The 18,766-nt window shown below is 38.5% G+C and overlaps 1 protein-coding gene across 2 annotated transcripts in view; it reads left to right on the top strand.

Annotated features, from left to right (window-relative positions):
- The window catches only part of mtor (mechanistic target of rapamycin kinase), a 109,179-nt gene that overhangs the window by 61,417 nt on the left and 28,996 nt on the right, over nt 1–18,766 (top strand). For both annotated transcript variants that reach the window (XM_017467113.3, XM_053680160.1), the window contains 4 exons: nt 9,479–9,554; nt 13,596–13,735; nt 16,158–16,258; nt 16,828–16,943. In XM_017467113.3, coding sequence (XP_017322602.1) covers nt 9,479–9,554; nt 13,596–13,735; nt 16,158–16,258; nt 16,828–16,943 — 433 coding nt within the window. The remainder of the gene's footprint in view (nt 1–9,478; nt 9,555–13,595; nt 13,736–16,157; nt 16,259–16,827; nt 16,944–18,766) is intronic.

Here is an 18,766-nt window from a genome sequence, read left to right as displayed (position 1 = left end):
TCTCTTTTATCTGATGCCAGGAAAGAATGCAGTAAAAATGCGTTTCGTGAGTTCATGGAACGTCTGGGGTGTGTTTTCATTTATTCTGTTGCAGGCTGACCTTGTGTCTGTCAGTCTTTTTTTTTTTGTTTATTTGTTTGTAAACTTTGCACATATGGTGGAATTGCAGACAAAAAATGGTTTAAAATGAGAACCAACCTCTCCAAAATATGACACAAATAAAGTCATTCTATGTGGCACTCGGTAGATATTCGGTCAGATGCAGCTTTTTTTTTTTTTTTTATATATATATATTTTTTTTTACTTCCAGCAGATCATCGGGTTGTTTAATAGCCATGGTGCCAAATCTAGCCTGGCATTTAGTAATAGCAATTTAGGCAATGTTGAAAAGGCCTACAATTTGGCTGTGTGGTCTCCATCTGGCTTAAAGACAAGTTGGATTTTCTTTCAACCACAGGGAACTTTAGTCACTTGGGAGCTGTGTGTTTGCACTGTAAACAGGGACGGCAATGTTATGACACCCTGGACAGATCTGTATTTTGTGGTGATTTTTCAGACTAAATTGGTAAAGATACTGAATGATGTCACCCTTTACATGAAGTGTCTGTATGTAAGGATTGTGATCATGTATTTCAATGCATAAAACACAATCAGGCCATCTTTATCTAATACGGTTGTACATTTCAGAAGACATGACATGGTCATGCGTTTTGCACTCCTAAATTGTTGTATATAATAAAATGAAAGGACAAGAACTAGAAGAGCCAAAGGATGTAGTGCACAATGTGTTGAAAATTGGGTTTGGAATGTCCTTGAGCTGCAGACAGTTCAGTCAATCTCCTTCGTTTCTTGCATAAGTGACATTCAAAAAGACAACAAAAATCTGACTAAATGCTGTTGGCGTCTAGTTTTTACACTCACTGGCCACTCTAATAGGAACACCTGTACCCCTGTCTCTAGAGTTTAGAATGGTACAAAAAACATCCAGTGAGCAGTAGTTTGTAGGCAACAACGGCTTTTTGATGAGAGAGGTAAGAGGAGAATGGTTACACAGGTTTGAGCTGACAGGAAGGCTAGAGAAACTAAAATGAACACTCTTTACAACTGTTAGTGAGCTGAAAAGCATCTCAGAACGTGTCACATGTTGACGGCGAATGGGTTACAACAGCAGAAGACCACATCAGTTTCCACTCCTGTCAACCAAGAACAGGAATCTGGGGGTACACTGGGTACAGGCTCACCGAAACCGGACAGATGAAGATTAGAAGAACATCACCTGGTCTTTTTCCAATGTAGTTTCATTGAGGAAAAGAAAGAAACTAAATATTAGGTACTAGGTATGAATAATTTGGTTCAAGAATGTATTTTCAAAAGCATTGTTAAAGATGTGATGGACATGCACAGCTCTTTTATCTAAACAGAGGGGCCATGTGGTACTGATTATGTGGGATGGACACCAGTCAGGACCAGATTGTTGGTCATCCAGTGAATGTACATAGCATTGGATATGAGGAGAAAAACAGACAAATCTTTCTAAAGCCATTTCTTTCTCTGTTTATTCTGTTGCGGTTTCCTGAATAGTGTGTGACAGCAGTCTCAGTGGAATGGAGGGATTTCTGCGAAATATCCATGTATTTAGCCTGTTGAATATAAAAAATCTGTGTTTGTTTGCTTTTCTTTTGATGGAGCTTGATTACCTAAGGAACAGTCTAGTTTGCATTGTATTGTTTTGTGGCTCAACATGTTTCAACTCCATAGTGGGTAGTTTTTAGTTCCTGTCCTTTGGTAAACCCATGTTGTACAATACGGTATAACAACTTCATGAAAGGTTCTTTCAGAATTTAGATGTAATACATAGCCACTGAATTAAGAAAAGGACAAATAGATTATGCATTTTCCATTGTTTAGGAAAAGTTTCTTTGTACGAATAATCTGTAATACAAATGGGTTTAGAAAAGATAAACACAGATGGCTGTTAGTCTCGCAAATTTGGTTAATATGCGCGGAGCTGCCCCAACCAAAATTTCTGTAGTGTTCCCTTTTTATGTTCTTAACGAATAACAATTTTAGGAGGTTTTTAAATTCTTAAATAATTTATCATTTCAGTGATTGATCTTGTCTCATTTTTATATAAATGCATGTGCTTTACATGTTGTTAGTCCCAGCTAGCGATTCATTGTGTCGAACATATAAGTAGAATTTCATTAGCTTCATTTAATAAGACGGGGTTCTCCGGTGTTGTGATGTCATAATGAAATGTGCATATTAATACAAATCAATCCATCGACATTCTTGCCCACACAAGCAGAGGAGCCCACACGAGCCTCCATTTAGAAAAGTGGAAGAAAGTTTTTCATCTTTCCTACCCTCACACCATCACTGCACCTCAGCTCATAATTTCAGAAAGGCTTTTTATTTTTAATACAAGTAAGAATCGTAATGACGATTTCCCAGTAACTCATCTGCGCCGATATTAATTCTGGTTGAATGCTGTATTGCGTTTTGATATGCTATTAACCGTGTTAGTTTGACACTGAGCAGTTTTCATATAGTAAATTGAAATTAACACCGATATGAGTTTCGGTTCTTCCACAGTTTGAATTGGAATTTAGTCTCAGCAGCAACTGTTTTCACAGCTGGTCTTCCCGTGAGTTAATGTTTGGGGTCATATAGGCTAGTGTATATAACTGTAGTCTCTATTTAATGAATCATAACTAGCCACCCATTCCTGAGGTATGTAAGAAGGGTTTTTTTATTTATATATATATTTTTATATATATATATATATATATATATATATATATATATATATATATATATATATATATACACACACACACACACACACACACACACACACACACACACACGTCTGCAGTCCTAAATTGGACTCCACTGGAAGCCAAACGCCCAAGAGGACGACCTAAGGCCAGGTGGGCTGATGACATCAGAAAGTTCGCTGGAATCAATTGGCAACAAAGGGCACAGGATCGTAGTTGGTGGCGGCATTCAACAGAGGCCTACGCCCTGCAGTGGGCTGAGAACAGCTGAAGAGAGAAGATATATATATTTATAGTAAGAGAAACTACTGTGTCTAGTTGCTACTTTTAGCCTCATGTGATATGATAACTGATGAAAAGATTATATGATTAATGATTACATATTGTATTTCTTTGATGAGGCAACGTGATGATTTTTTTTCTGTCTTAATTGTTGTAAAAATTAAGCTCTTGACTATTATGGTCGAGGAATACTACTACCATATTATAGCCATATGAAATACATTTTAGGAAGGTTAGTTTGATAGATAAGAGTCTTTTCAAGAACATAAACACACCCACAAAAACTCAAAAATCATAGAACTGAACATTTGTATGTACATGAAGTTTTATTATTTTATTTCGCTTCATCAGTGCACTTTAACAGGCTTTAGGTTGTGTACCAATTCTCTTCAGCACCCTGATTCTTCACAACTGATTTATCTATAGATGAAGTAGATATAAGAAGCTAATCCTACAGCATTAGCAGAGCACAATACTTTTTACTGATACAGATATTCAGCTCTATGATTTTTGGGTCTGCCAAGGTAATGTAAGCTTTATTAACCGTTGATTAGTACATCCCACAGTATGAATGCAGCACTCATTAATGTGAAGCACAAGCATAAAAGTCAACTACTTTTTACCATTCCATCCCATAGACTGTGTAAAAAAAGAAAAAAAAAAGATGGACGACACACCTTCACTCTCTTCCATTGTCCCAATATTGTGCAGTAGTGAGCGTGAAGTGGAGCCACGGTGTCAAAGCCCCGTCCACACTCCCGCAGAATCAATCGCAAGCATACGCCCCTGAAATTTTTCAACTCATTATGTCAGTATGAAATAAACAGTTATGGAAATGTAGAAATTAAAGTTGAAGCTCCAATCTCCTAGCAAAGATCCTGAAAAAAGTCCTTTGGTGCCTCAGTGACTACTTCGCTCAGAGAAGTCAATCACAGCTATCGATCATGATGTCACACCCTTACATCAGCGTGATAAAAACTACCTTCAATGATTTTTTTAAATGTAATTTGTTTAGTTTGTCTCACGTCCCATTAGATGTGATTACATGGAGAGGGCAGGGTTTATGACCTCGACAGCATCCAGCCACCTGGGGTGATCAGAACATTATGGCTTCACTTTTCAGGACTTGTGTGGCAAACTTGTTCCATCCCTAAAACCAGTGAGGAAATGCTAAACTATTACGAGGGAACCTCAGTGTATTGCACAGGAAGTATTTCAGTAAAAATAACTTCCCAACCTGTTCCTTTAGGGCTACAAAATAGAGGCTTGATCGTCCCATGACATTTTAATCAGCTCGTAAACATTTGAGGTGTCCTTTAACATAATGAGCACAAGGAGTCATCTAGACCCTGTCAAATTCCCACCTAATAGGCAGCAGATTGCTGGTTAAGGACTATGTGGTTGACAGTGATATTTTGGACTGCTCTAGTCTATATTAACCATGAGTATCAGATCTAATGCTGAATTGGTTTCAGCATGCCCCTCTTTTCTTATAAGCAGTGAAGAGATGTTATATTAATAAAACACTAGGGTTTAGGGACTAAAAATGACTATGACTACCCTGTAGATAAAATATTGGATTCAGATCTGGTGACTGGGGAGGCCACTGAACTCATTGTCATGTTCATGGGACCAGTTTAGGACATAGAAACCTTTGTCCGTGCACTAATCCAAGAAAGCATACTTTAACAGGTATCTATTCCTTGATCTTAAGCTACAGTTCCATTTTGGAATGTCATTGATTGCAATCGGGCACTGTTTCCAGTTTTTTCACGATTCCTAGCAAAAGAACTTTTACAAAATATAAGTTGTAGTTGTTTTAACCTGGTCACAGGATGAAATGGGAACCAGTAGTCCTTTGGATTGCCAAACAGCAAATCTGTCCTTACTTTCACAGGCAGATTGGAAACATGAGAGCAGTCATTTTGAAAGAATGAAACATCCAGGTGACCATCTCCTGACCACAAGGTCAGATTATATGTACACCTGCAGTCCTGTGGGTCTCAGAATGCACACCTGGGTCTTTGCGGGTAAAACAATTTTTATGTTCCATCTTATTGAACCAAAAATGAATCACTGTGAAAGTCAACAAACGAGTGATAGAAATATAACGGGGAATTATAATGTCAGGAATGTTGTGTTGCAAATCACATCTGTTCTCTTTCATGATTCACTAAGCCTTACTCCACCTTACTGGGTCTGTCTGGACTAATCCATCTTCTGTAGAAAAATCTTGTCACAAAGAGAAGATAATTACAAAAAAAATAATAATGAAAACAATATAACGGAATTTGTGTCTGTATAATTCGCATTGAGATGGGAACGAAGGACTGGTGAGTCATATATTCCATCTGCTGGATAATAAGGTTTTGGTGGCACATGGAATAGCTTGCCTAACCTTATCCCATTGTGAACATATGGTTGCATTTTCACCTCCTTGTTGAATTGGCTTTTCTTTAGTATTTCAAAACACACTTACCAGCCAGTGTATTATGCACACCATACTGATACCGGGTAGGACCCTTCTTTGCCCTCAGAACAGCCTCAGTTGTTCATGGTATGAATTCCACAAAGTGCTTTGAGATTCTGGGAGATACCAGTTTTGTTTGCACTTGATGGAGATTTAAGAACATCTGTGCTAATGGAAATGTAAAAAAAAATTAACTATCAGTTTACCTGCATGGGCGTTTACTTAGCATATTTGATCTTAAGTTGTCTCCAAGGGTAAACACGATTGCTTGATCTAACCAACAAATCTTTCTACAGAGTCAAAAAGGCACAGAGAGTCAGCGTCCAGCAATGAACTGCAACACAACTCCTGGGGATATCCTCAGCAGGGTATTTTCCATCCCTGTCTGTCTTCACTTAGTCAATTGTAACTGTTTAGCCATTAGATTATCGAAATGGTTAAATTTTTACACATGCTAGCATTGACTTTAAAGGCTATTAGTGTTTAAACTAGGTCCTTTCTTATTGGCTTTAGTCTAATTGCATCTATCGCAGTCATGATTTATTTGATTCTTGTTTTGGGAATTGGAAGGAAATGTTAGTCATGGGAAATCAATAGTGGGAAGTCTCATTTAATGCTGCCCATGAATTCCTTATCTATGAGACATGAAATCTTCATCCGAAATGTGTGGGGTTGTCGATCCCTATTTGTATATGTGACCCTTTAGGGGTTCCTGAAAATGTTGCAGTACTAGCTATTATATTAATGTTAGGTGATCTAACTGCAGAAAGTAATCAAACTGCATATTGTATTGTGGGCCACAAGGAAAAAGGTGACTTAAGGCAACAGAATCATTAGGTAGCTTACCACCATGGTTAGTCAGTCGTTTTCTTGGTATTATCTCTGTTCAAGCCTGCATTGGATCCTAAATTAATGATGTGTCGTCATTTTGTCTGTTCATTCATAATGGAATATACATATTTGCTGGTATGAAAAAGACATGCAGCAGTTACAACACCGATATTGGTTCACCAATTTAAAATAATTAACAGTCTCCAACAAATTTTGCTCAAATAAACAATGTTTGAATTATGTTAAAAAGAATGCAGGGACTGTTAAACGCAAGAAGATACACACAAGGTTTAAAAAACTGCAAACAGGCAAAGAAAACTAATTGTGCTAATTACTTCTTCTCATGTCCAGTTATTTTATCTCTCAATTATATTTACTTTCCCCATTCAAAGTTGCATGCCTATCTGTATGACTACTGCAGAGATGGTTCACTGGAAGCATGTCACCGGTGTTGCCCTGAGGTCAAAAGCAGGAAGGAGGCACCATTTACTGTGTTCCAAGAATGAGAGACGCAATAGCCCATGAAGGTTTGCTGCATAGATCACTGCACCGGCCATGTGCACCTCATTGGTATATCATAATTAGGTTTTATTGCAGGAATATGTGAGAAATAGTAACCGAATCCTTTCTAAACGCAGAGGGCCTATGTCACTGGGGAAGGAATATTTGCTGAAGCAGCACACTAGCTCTTTGTTTAGGACTTTTACAGCAGCAGTGCCTGGTTGAACTTGATTTATCATAAAACTTACAGACTTTCTGACCAAGAGTCGGTCTGTTCTTACTTTATTGAGTTTCTATTTTTACTTTCCCAAACTATGACGTAGATTGTGATGAATGCTTTTCTAACACTAATGTATTCTAATATACCTGCACGTTCATGCAATTACCCAATCAGCCAGTCATTTGGCAGCAGGGCAATGCATAAAATCAAGCTGATGCAGGTCAAGAGCTTCAGTTAATGTTCACATTAAATCATCAGACTGGGGTAAATAATGTGATCTCAGTTACTTTGCCAGTCAGGCTTGTTTGGGTATTTCAAAAACTGCTGATCTCCTGGGATTTTCACATATAACTGTATCTAGAGTTTAGATCAAATGATGTGGAAAAACGAATACGTCAAATGGAAGAACGATAGACGTTAGAAGAGAATGGCTAGACTGGTGGTAAGGAGAAATGCATCACAAAGTGCAAAACACATCGAACCATGATGAGCTACAATGGTAGAAGACTGTATCGGGTTCAGTGGGAACAGCTTGACCGAAAGTTGACAGCTGAAAGTTGGAAAAAGAACAGGCACTTGTTTTTCTTTTAAAAGCCTGAAGCGGCGGTCACAATTTCTTTAGAGACCGGTGTGAATATGGGCGGCAACCAGAGATGACATCACATGCCAGTGTTAAAATCTGTTCCTGTATGCAGCGACACCACAATCCAGGCAACTTCTCTTTTGATGCTGATTTTACATCGATTTAAAGATGAGTTGTATAAAGCGGGATGGTGCGATACCGCTATAATCTTTCTGAAATGGTCACGCCGTGAAATGTCAATCTTCTATTGGTCATACATCATCCCGTAATACAAATTCGCAGGTCAGACTTGACCAAACTTGGACTTTGGAACACAGCGAAATGCGAAATTTCTTCACATGAAGCTTGCGTTTCCGGTCTCCAGCATTCGCATGCGTATGAAAGGAAGGCAATGGAAATTTTGCACGCTGAAAGTCTAGTGTGACCGCCGCTTTAGCCATCGACAGTTGAGAAATAATCAGATGTATATCATGTATTTGACTTTTTAACATTGTAAGTGCAATGGTAATCATTATTGTTCAGTGGCACTGTTAAATGCTCGATTCTGATTAGTCTGAGCGCAACTCGGACAGTTGCATATGATTTCTATTAATGTGTTTGCATTACACATATGGCAGACTTGTAAGATGCTCTACATAAACACAATTTAAAATACGTGTAATTGTTGATATGATGAGACTTTTCTTGTGATACATTTTCATATTATGTACACTTTGCACATTTAGATATGATCAAATAATGTGTAATAATGTCTACTAACCCTAGAAACCTCTTAATCGTCTTGGCCTCTCCAGGTCACATGAGGCTTTTCCATTTTTGTAATTTGCCTGCTGCTGTCAAATGTCTCACCTCTTGTTCGTTAACGTTTTAAATTGATTCATTTGGACGACACTTTTGTCCAACGTGACCTTCAGGTGAAGCAAAATCCTTTTCCAAGCACAGAGCTGAGCAATTGAAGTTGAGGGGTCTTTCTCAAGTTTTCAGCCAGTCCAAAGGTTTGAACTCACTGCCTGTGTTCTGATATAAACTTCAGATTTGTTAAATGCTACTATTTTACAGAAGTGCTGCCAAGTATGGTGTTTGCAACTGAGGAAAAGTGCAGACTTACATTACACATGAGTAGTTCCAGATGGAGAGACTTCAAATAGGCATTAGAAGGATCACGGACATGACAGAAAAATAGACGATGGTTCCTTTATTCAATAAACCTAGCAGGCACTATTTTCACATTGTCATATCTCGTACAAGAAGACTGAAGAGAAAAGGATTAGTTCCAATAGAGGTTAACGTTGTGTCCAACTTGACAAGTGACAAATGGAAACATGGCTTAGTGTATAGAAGTCCATTACAAAGATAGATGGCCAGACGTCTTTAAAAGAGCACTGTGCATTGGTATTTAAGGTGGTTTAACAACGTTTTCGAATGTCCTTCCCAGTTTTGTGCTTGTGCATATTATTAATAACAAACTTGAATTGTGCATATTGGTATAATTAGTCAGTCACTCCCACTCAGTGCTACTGTAATGCATGCATAGCCACAGTTTCCGGAATCTACAGGACTGGAGTTCCCTGAAATAATCCTTCACTGTACGGTATCCTTTTTTGCCGCCAGCATTAGCATCTGACGCCATCATTCCTACATTAGAAGCGCTGTCTGGAACGCATATCTACCGTACCGTGTGTTTTTAATTGTTGTGTATAGGTGACCTCGGCTACCATCCTTCACACAAAGCAGCTCTTCAGAGACTTTTCGAACATGTTCCCAGACTTGAGTTACCCTGTGCTAAAGTACTTCTCTCTGTCTTTTTACAGTATCAACAACAAGCTGCAGCAGCCAGAGGCCGCATCAGGGGTCTTGGAGTATGCCATGAAACATTTTGGCGAATTGGTGAGCAGCTTTTTCCCCCATTTTTTTACACCCATATATTTTTCACCAGTCTCATTCCCTAATTTTACAACACTTGGGCTGTTTCTCAATTCTAAGAACGCAAAGAGCGGTCTTGCTAGGCTACCTTGAAAGAACGAACTCGGAAGGACAGGAAGACACGAACGCATCTTTGCGAGAATTGAGACGTGCTGTGAGCGTCCTGTTGCGCAATGGACCGTCCCAGCACATTTCTGTTAGTGGGACAGTGTCCTCATCTCTTCTGTGCTCCTTAAGTAATATGTTTCAGCTCGTTAATAGATTTACTGATTAACCAAAAGTTAATTAAGCACGTTTTAATGTAGTAAGGTCGCTGTTTGCAACTGCAACCTCACGTTTAACTTAAAACCAGGCGAACGAGTGTACCGTTGCGTCAGGATGGAAGCCAGCGAAGTTTCATTAAAATACTTCTGAGGGATAAAGTTGACTTTAACAACCCCATATATATCCCAATCTAAATCATATTTCAAAAACATTCTTTTTTTAGATGCATATTTTGATTTATTTAGATTATTGTCGTTAAAAAGATGTTAAAACTGCAGGAATAGGTCAGGCTTCCGTCATCCGCTATTGTTTTGCCACACTGACTTCTGGGACTTCAAGCGGGTTCGGTGCACTCAGATCTGCATCCGATGCCTCAAGAACACATCCGGGGATTTTCATGCTTCCCTGGTACTTGCATTCTTGAGTATTGGAATTGAACTTCGTAGTTCAATTCCAATTCGTAGAACAAATTCACAAAGACGCAAGATCGCATGCAAACGCATATAGAGAAACAGCCTTGGTCTAATCAGTGGCTTTCCTCAGTAACTGAGAGTGAAAATAGTACACCAAATTGTATATGAATACTGAAAAATATTCTCCCAGTGAAGCCAATTTTAGTTTTAAGCCAATATTCATCATGTGCATAAACAGTGGAGCAAAACATTTCAACCCAAGTATGATTAAATTGGCTATAGTCATAACCAGTATTACTACTGTGAGCAGAAGTAGATAATTACTAGGATTTATTTAATTCCTTCATACGATTCTTCCGCTTTAACCCTGGAGCCAGAGCACTCACACCTAAATCCTGTCTTAAGTATCTCATGCTGACTATAGGGCCACGGTCCAGATAAGAAATTACATCAATAAACAAGGATGTTCCTAGGAAGACTGCAGATGCTTTTCCACATCTGTTGCATAACCCAGTGGACAGGCTCTTTTTGTTAGACTTGATTGTACTTAATTGTTCCAAGGTACAATTGCGCGGCTCTGCACACTGCTTCATGTGTCTTATTTGACGGCAACAAAGTAAGAACTGGTCCAAACAGCTGACTGCAAGACAGACTTGCATTCTTTGAGGCACAGGAGCCATGATTAAATGTGCATAGAATGTGGCATGTGTAAGCACATCAGACGAAAATAGTGTGAAACAAGAATTGTTATCAGAGAAGATTTGATCTTTATCGAGCATATAGATTCGGCAGAACGTGTTTTAAGAAGATTGGTTTCTCTTTTTCTTTTTTTTCTTTTTTACAGAGAATCTCTTTTTCTCATTAGTTCTTGACAGCGCAGTCCATCTTTGTTATTTTTCTTACAGGTAACAGTCTGGTAAAGAGCAGGAATGGAGGGTAATGGGATTGGCTTGGAGAATGTGACCGCTAAACTAGACTTTGATTTACATGCCTCAGATGTGTCTTTCTGTAAAATATTGAAGAGGACATTTTCATGGGGTGGTGCATGATGAACTGTTAGCTGGAGACCCCATCGTGCCAAATGTTTACTTTTCTTCTGGAGTGTTCTCTACAATATTCAGACTGAAGCAAGTTGCTTGTAACTAGCATTTCACATCAGGCTGTTCTCCTGAGAGTCTGAGAATGCAATATTATAGTTGAAAGTGCTGAAGTTGTATAGGCTGACCTGTAGGTCACGATATGATCAGTTTTACTTCGATACCAATACCAGGTAAAGTGTAGTGATACTTTAGATAAGTCACTGAACACCCTTAATTTAGTGCGTTGTATTAATTGACAACATCCTATTTATTATGAATTCAAAGGACTTAATAAGTAAAATTAAACAAATATAACTAAATAATTCAAATCGTTTTTTTTTTTGCTCTGAAGTGATGTGTTAGAACTGCATAGCTCTCTGACTACTTAGGACTCTGGAAACAAGTTGTTGTCTGAGCATTAGTGCCAGAAGTTCCACAGTTAAACGTGTACAAAAAAGGGGCCAGTGATTATCGAATGTTATAGAATCAGACCATTTACATGCAACACTAATGTGCTGAATTAAGTTCCTTGAAAAAAACAACTGTTCTTTTACACGAGTATCTACCTTCAAAGATAATGATTTTTTTAGTTTTTATATATATATATATATATATATATATATATATATATACACACACACACACACACATATATATATATGTATATGTGTGTGTGTGTGTGCGTGTGTGTATGTGTGTGTATATATATATATATATATATATATATATATATATATATATATATATATATATATATATATATATATATATATATATATATATAAAATTATCTGTAGAGATGCACCGATAGAAAATTTCTCTACTGATAACCGATTATTCAGAGTGATATCGGCCGATACAGATAACCGATACCGATAGTTCTGCCTTTTATGCCTTCTTTTAAATTGATCATAATTAATTCCATAATTCTGAAAAAAAATGCAAATAAAAACTTTTATTCTCTCCATTTCAACAAGTTGTTTCACAGTAACTGGTCTCATAAACAGAAAACACATTACTCAAATTAACATTAACACACGAACTCAATTCTGAAGATTAAAGTAAGATTTCTTCACTTATTAAATGTTAATAATTCATAACAGAATTAAGAGACTGAATTCTAAAAAACCTCCTGTTAGACTTCACATTCACTCCCCACAAACAAAAGCATTTCTATTTCATCACTGAACATCAAACTGGTGATATATAATGTCAACTTTTTTATAGATTAACATGAACTGGATATGAAATATACTACTTTACAAATATTTTTTTCAGTGCAATATGTACTTTTTTGTTCAACTTATCTTCATTTAAATCTTTCAACAGTGTACTGGCGATTTAATTCAGCGCGAGCTGAATTTTGATTGACAGGATATAATCCGACTCAAACTTTTTAAACTATCGGCCGATGGCCCATAGCGTGAAACATAGCCTTTATCGGCTGATACATCAGTGCATCTGTAATAATTTGCCTTTGAGTTTAAAGCTGCATAAATTCTTATGTATTTTTTAAGGAAATTGGCTGGTAAGTGGAGATGTCGCTACAGTTCTCCTGTATCTGCTAGAGTAAAATACCAGACAGCCTCAATCACGTTTTTATCAGAAATGTGGTCTGTTACTTGGTATTACTTACCATTAATTAATAAAAAGTTTTCTTTAACATCGATTCTTTTTCCTAAATCATAAAATAGATCACGAAAAATAGAATGCCTTTTTTTTTCTTTCTTTTAACTGTTTTTTTTTATGTATGTGTGTGTTTTATTTTGCCTGGATTGCCCTATTGACACCATGACAAAACCAAAACGGCAGGCTTGATACGTTCAAACTGAAGACCTCCCAGTGAGAGTTCATCGGCTCTCCTTTGAGAAAATAACAAGAGAACATCAGGCTTTAGGTTGATTTATATGTTGACACGTCTGCTGCACTAAATTGCTGTAGAGGGCTTGAAATGAGACAGGACCACTATGTAATCTTTATACTACCTGCATTGAAAATTTTAACCCATCCCCCCCCCCCCCCCCCCCCCCCCCCAAAAAAATCCCATTCATTATGCCATGCAATTCAAATTGTTTCTCCTTAAAATTTGGTAGAAAACTGGATTATTCTTAAATAAATTACTTCATTTATTCACTGAATGCTATAGTTCTTTTAATAAATTGGTGAACCATAGAAAGAAGTGTTGGAAATTTTGTCAAAAATGTTTGATTTTTTTTCTACGTACCTCTTGCATTTTTCCTCTTTTATAGGAGATTCAGGCCACCTGGTACGAGAAACTACATGAGTGGGAAGATGCTCTGGTAGCCTATGATAAGAAGATCGACATGAATAAAGGGGACCCGGAGCTGATTCTGGGCCGTATGCGCTGTTTAGAGGCACTGGGAGAATGGTGAGTGCATGGTGGAGAATGGTGATTTTGATGAAAAAACAGTTTACACATTTTCTCCCAGTGAGTTTCTTGGTTTTAAAAGTACATTTTGGGAAATAATACAACACTTTTCCCCCTTTAATCCTTCTTGTTTAAAAAGTCTTTCATGGTTCCCCTTCATTTGAGTTTGGTCAAATCATGTTTGATTGCCATTATTAGAAATGGCGTCAGATAAATCGAAACGCGAATCTAATATTCCCAGGAGAATGGTGTGAACCCGAGTTTTGACTGGACACTCTTTGTCTGTGCTTACCGAGTCCTTAATATTGCTGATGGAATCTGACAGAGCCACTGGGCAAGGAGAAAGGAAAATGCAGAGCATTTCCTTTAACAGGAACAGTGCACGTTTGCTGGGAGTGGTAGCAGGACACTGTGTACGGTCGAGTCATAAGCTTGGACGCGCTTTTCTTTTGCGCAGTGGCTGTTTTCAGTAACCTGCCTTGGGGTTTTATGCTGAGTGAGTACAGATAAGTATGAGGCTTATAGGAAAAGTACACATCACAAGCCAAATACCTGAGGAAATGATAAGTCCAATTTGAAAATAATGCAAAAAGGAATAAAACACCACGGGGCATGCTGTTATAAGAAAATAATCACAGACATGATCAGAGTTTCCACCCCAAGGTTGACCATTTTCCAATAACTGCATTTCTAAAAGGTTTTTTTTTTCTTATACCACAAAAATTTGCCAACATTTACCATTTTTATTTATTAAAGAGGGAGATGTACTTTTTATCTGTTTATAGTTGCGTTTAATATTGTGGATTATCCCTGAAACAAGGTAGTTCCCGTTATCATTTACACTATACGGTGGATATAAAAAGTCTACACACCCCTGTTAAAATGGTAGGTTTTGGGATGGTTAAAAAAAAAAAAGATAAATCATGTCAGCTCTTTTTAGATATTTAATGTGATATAGCAGTCAACAAAATCCAAGTGAAAAGCAAATAGAAACATTTAGGGTAAAAAGAAAAAAGCTTACACTAATCTGGTTGCGCGAGTGTGCACAGACCGTAACTAATACTTTGTTAAAGCATCTTTTGGTTGCAGTACAGAATTCAGTCTTTTTGGGTAAGAGTCCACGAAATTGATGCATTGTGATTTGGCATTTATATTCCGCTCTTCCTTGCAAAAATGCTCCAGATCTATCTAATTGTGAAGGGATCTCCCATGCACAGCCCCTTTCATGTCATTCCACATGTTTTCAGTAGGGTTATATCTGGGCTCTGACTGGGCCATTCCAAAAGATCTTCTTGATTGTTATTGAAGCCACTGTTAACTTGGATTTTTGCTTTGCATTGTCATCATGCTGGAAAGTTAATTTTTCTTCAGCTGTCTAACAGAGCCCTGTAGATCTTGTTCCAAAATAGATTTTGAGTATTTGGAGCTATCCATGATTCTAACTGAAGAGAAGCAAACCCCGTAGAATGATGCTGCCACCACCATGTGTGTTCTTTGTGTGGTGTTCTTTGTGTGATAAGCTGTCTTGTTTTTGTGCCCAAAATATTATGCCCAGAATGTTCTACCTTAGTCTTATTAGACCATGGCACATTTTGTCATATGGCTGCTGTTGTAGAAAATTAATCACTGCAAGCGTCTTTTTTCAGATGGTGGAGAACCTTTACTGCTATATATTTCATGTATGGCTTAAAAATACAGTTTCTTCTTGTAGGCTGTAATTCAAAACCACATTAATTCAAAAATAACATACATTACAAGGTGGCCATAAATATAATCCATATTCTAAGTGTAGAGGTCTGCATTGCTAGGGATGATTAAGTCCATAAATGTCTTTTTTACACATTTTTTTCATTTGGCCTCAGAGGCAAAAGGACAACTTATTACACTATTGCAGCAAGATTTCATTCTCATGAGTGATTTTGTTTCACAAGATGGTAACCTAGCTCCTCTGTTCTCCCTGTATATGTGTGTGTGTGTCTGTCTGTCTGCGTGTTAGACAGACTCCTAATGTTGTTATAGCTCATATAACAAGTCCTCCAGTCAGCTGGGAAAGCAATTAATTCACCCTCACCCCTAAAAGCCGTCTGAGTACCGACCCACATGCTGCTAGTCTTGGGGCCCGCTCTGTGCAGTGAGACAAACACAGTCTTCCATGACTTTTAAAAATTCTTCAGACGGCGCTCTGGAAAAGCCCATATCAACCTCAGGCCTCAGAAGGCCTCTTTGTTTCACAGCTTCATGCCTCCTGGTTGTGACATGATGTCATGGAGTTTTCTGGTCTATCGCAGCCGTATTAGCACAAATCAGTGAAAGTCCTTGACTTTATGGTGAAAGACTATTGCTAAGACACAGATGAATGCTTGACCTTCCCTGTCTGTCTTGTGTGTGCCCCCCTCTCTCTCTCTCCCCCTCTCTCTCTCAGGGGTCAGCTACACCAGCAGTGTTGTGAGGAATGGACTCTGGTTAGTGAGGAGACACAGGCCAAGATGGCACGCATGGCAGCCGCTGCAGCCTGGGGCCTGGGTAAAGAAACAAGCACACTTCATTTTTGTTATTCCAAAAAAATTTATGAGGCCTACTTGTGTTTCCCGCTTAGATTTTGCATCTGAACATCCTGTTGTAATAAGCGTTTATTCGTAATTCCATTCAGGACGGGGCAATGTAATCAGATATCAGCTATGACTAACACCTAATCTGTGCTAATCCTTGACAGATGATAGCATCACTCACATTGGGAAGGAAGAACAGAGGAGTATATTGTAGAAAGCTTGTGAAATAGGCCAATATTGTTCAACATAAAATTTTCATTTTTAAATTGACTTATCCTGTCATTGAAAAAGTAACAGGTGCTTACCAAAACTGATCTATGCATTTAGCGAGTGGTGTAGGGTATAAATAAATTTGCAGCAGGTAGTGTAAATAAATGTACAAGTGTTTATGTATGAACAGTTAAAATTGTAGGCTACATTATTTATTTTTTTTAATTATCTTTTTTACAACAACCATGCTGTAAACAGACTCGCTTGTAAAAGGGGAAGGATTATGTAATGGTTTAATGTAATATTCTACATGTGTGTTTGTGTGTATTAAAGGGCACTGGGACAGTATGGAAGAGTACACCTGTATGATCCCTAGAGACACCCACGATGGTGCCTTTTACAGGGCAGTGCTTGCTTTGCACCAGGACCTCTTCTCATTGGCCCAACAAGTGAGTGACACTTCTTATCTTTAATGTACAATATTTTATAGTATATACACTCACCAGCCATGTTAATAGAGTATCTCTGCTCATTCATGCAATTGTCCAATCATGTGGCATCAGTGGAATGCATAAAATCATGCAGATACAGGTCAAAAGTTTCAGTTAAAGTGCATCAGAATGGGGGAAAAATATGATCTCAGTGACTTTGACCTTGACATGGTTGTTTGGGCAAGACGGGCTGGTTTGAGTAGTTCAGAAACTACTGATTTCCTGGGATTTTCACATGCAGTAGTCTGTAGAGTTTACACAGAATGGTGTGAAAAACAAAATAACATCATGTACAGTGCATCTGGAAAGTATTCACAGCACTTCACTTTTTCCACATTTTGTTATGTTACAGCCTTATTCCAAAATGGATTAAATTCATTATTTTCCTCAAAATTTTACAAACAATACCCCATAATGACAACATGAAAGAAGTTTGTTTGAAATCTTTGCAAATTTATTTTAAAAAAAAAAAATACAAAAAAAGTACATGTACATGAGTATTCACAGCCTTTGCCATGACACTCAAAATTGAGCTCAGGTGCATCCTGTTTCCACTGATCATCCTTGAGATGTTTCTACAACTTGACTGGAGTCCACCTGTGGTAAATTCAGTTGATTGGACATGATTTGGAAAGGCACACACCTGTCTATATATTGTCCCACAGTTAACAATGCATGTCAGAGCACAAACCAAGCCATGAAGTCCAAGGAATTGTCTGTAGACCTCCGAGACAGGATTGTATTGAAGCACAGATCTGCGGAAGGGTACAGAAACATTTCTGCAGCATTGAAGGTCCCAATGAGCACAGTGGCCTCCATCATCCGTAAATGGAAGAAGTTTGGAACCAGCAGGACTCTTCCTAGAGCTGGCCGTCCGGCCAAACCGAGCGATTGGGGGTGAAGGGCCTTAGTCAGGGAGGTAACCAAAAACCCGATGGTCACTCTGACAGAGCTCCAGCGTGTCTCTGTGGAGAGAGGAGAACCTTCCAGAAGAACAACCATCTCTGCAGCACTCCTCCAATCAGGCCTGTATGGTAGAGTGGCCAGACGGAAGCCACTCCTCAGTAAAAGGCACATGACAGCCTGTCTGGAGTTTGCCAAAAGGCACCCGGAGGACTCTCAGACCATAAGAAACAAAATTCTCTGGTCTGATGAAACAAAGATTGAACTCTTTGGCCTGGTTGGCAAGCGTCATGTCTGGAGGAAACCAGGCACCACTCATGACCTGGCCAATACCATCCCTACAGTGAAGCATGGTGGTGGCAGCATCATGCTGAGGGGATGTTTTTCAGCGGCAGGAACTGGGAGACTAGTCAGGATCGAGGGAAAGATGAATGCTGCAATGTACAGAGACATCCTTGATGAAAACCTGCTCCAGAGCGCTCTGGACCTCAGACTGGGGCAAAGGTTCATCTTCCAACAGGGCAACGACCCTAAGCACACAGCCAAGATAACAAAGGAGTGGCTACAGGACACTGTGAATGTCCTTTAGTGGCCCAGCCAGAGCCCAGACTTGAACCCGATTGAACATCTCTGGAGTGATCTGAAAAGGGCTGTGCACCGACACTCCCCTTCCATCCTGATGGAGCTTGAGAGGTCCTGCAAAGAAGAATGGGAGAAACTACCCAAAAATATGTGTGCCAAGCTTGTAGCATCATTCTCAAAAAGATTTGAGGCTGTAATTGGTGCCAAAGGTGCTTCAACAAAGTATTGAGCAAAGGCTGTGAATACTTATGTACATGTGCTTTTTTTTTTGTTTTGTTTTTTTAATAAATTTACAA

This window comes from Ictalurus punctatus, chromosome 5, assembly GCF_001660625.3.
Source record: "Ictalurus punctatus breed USDA103 chromosome 5, Coco_2.0, whole genome shotgun sequence".
NCBI classification, from domain to species: domain Eukaryota; kingdom Metazoa; phylum Chordata; class Actinopteri; order Siluriformes; family Ictaluridae; genus Ictalurus; species Ictalurus punctatus.
This window is presented reverse-complemented; position numbering and strand designations above follow the sequence as displayed.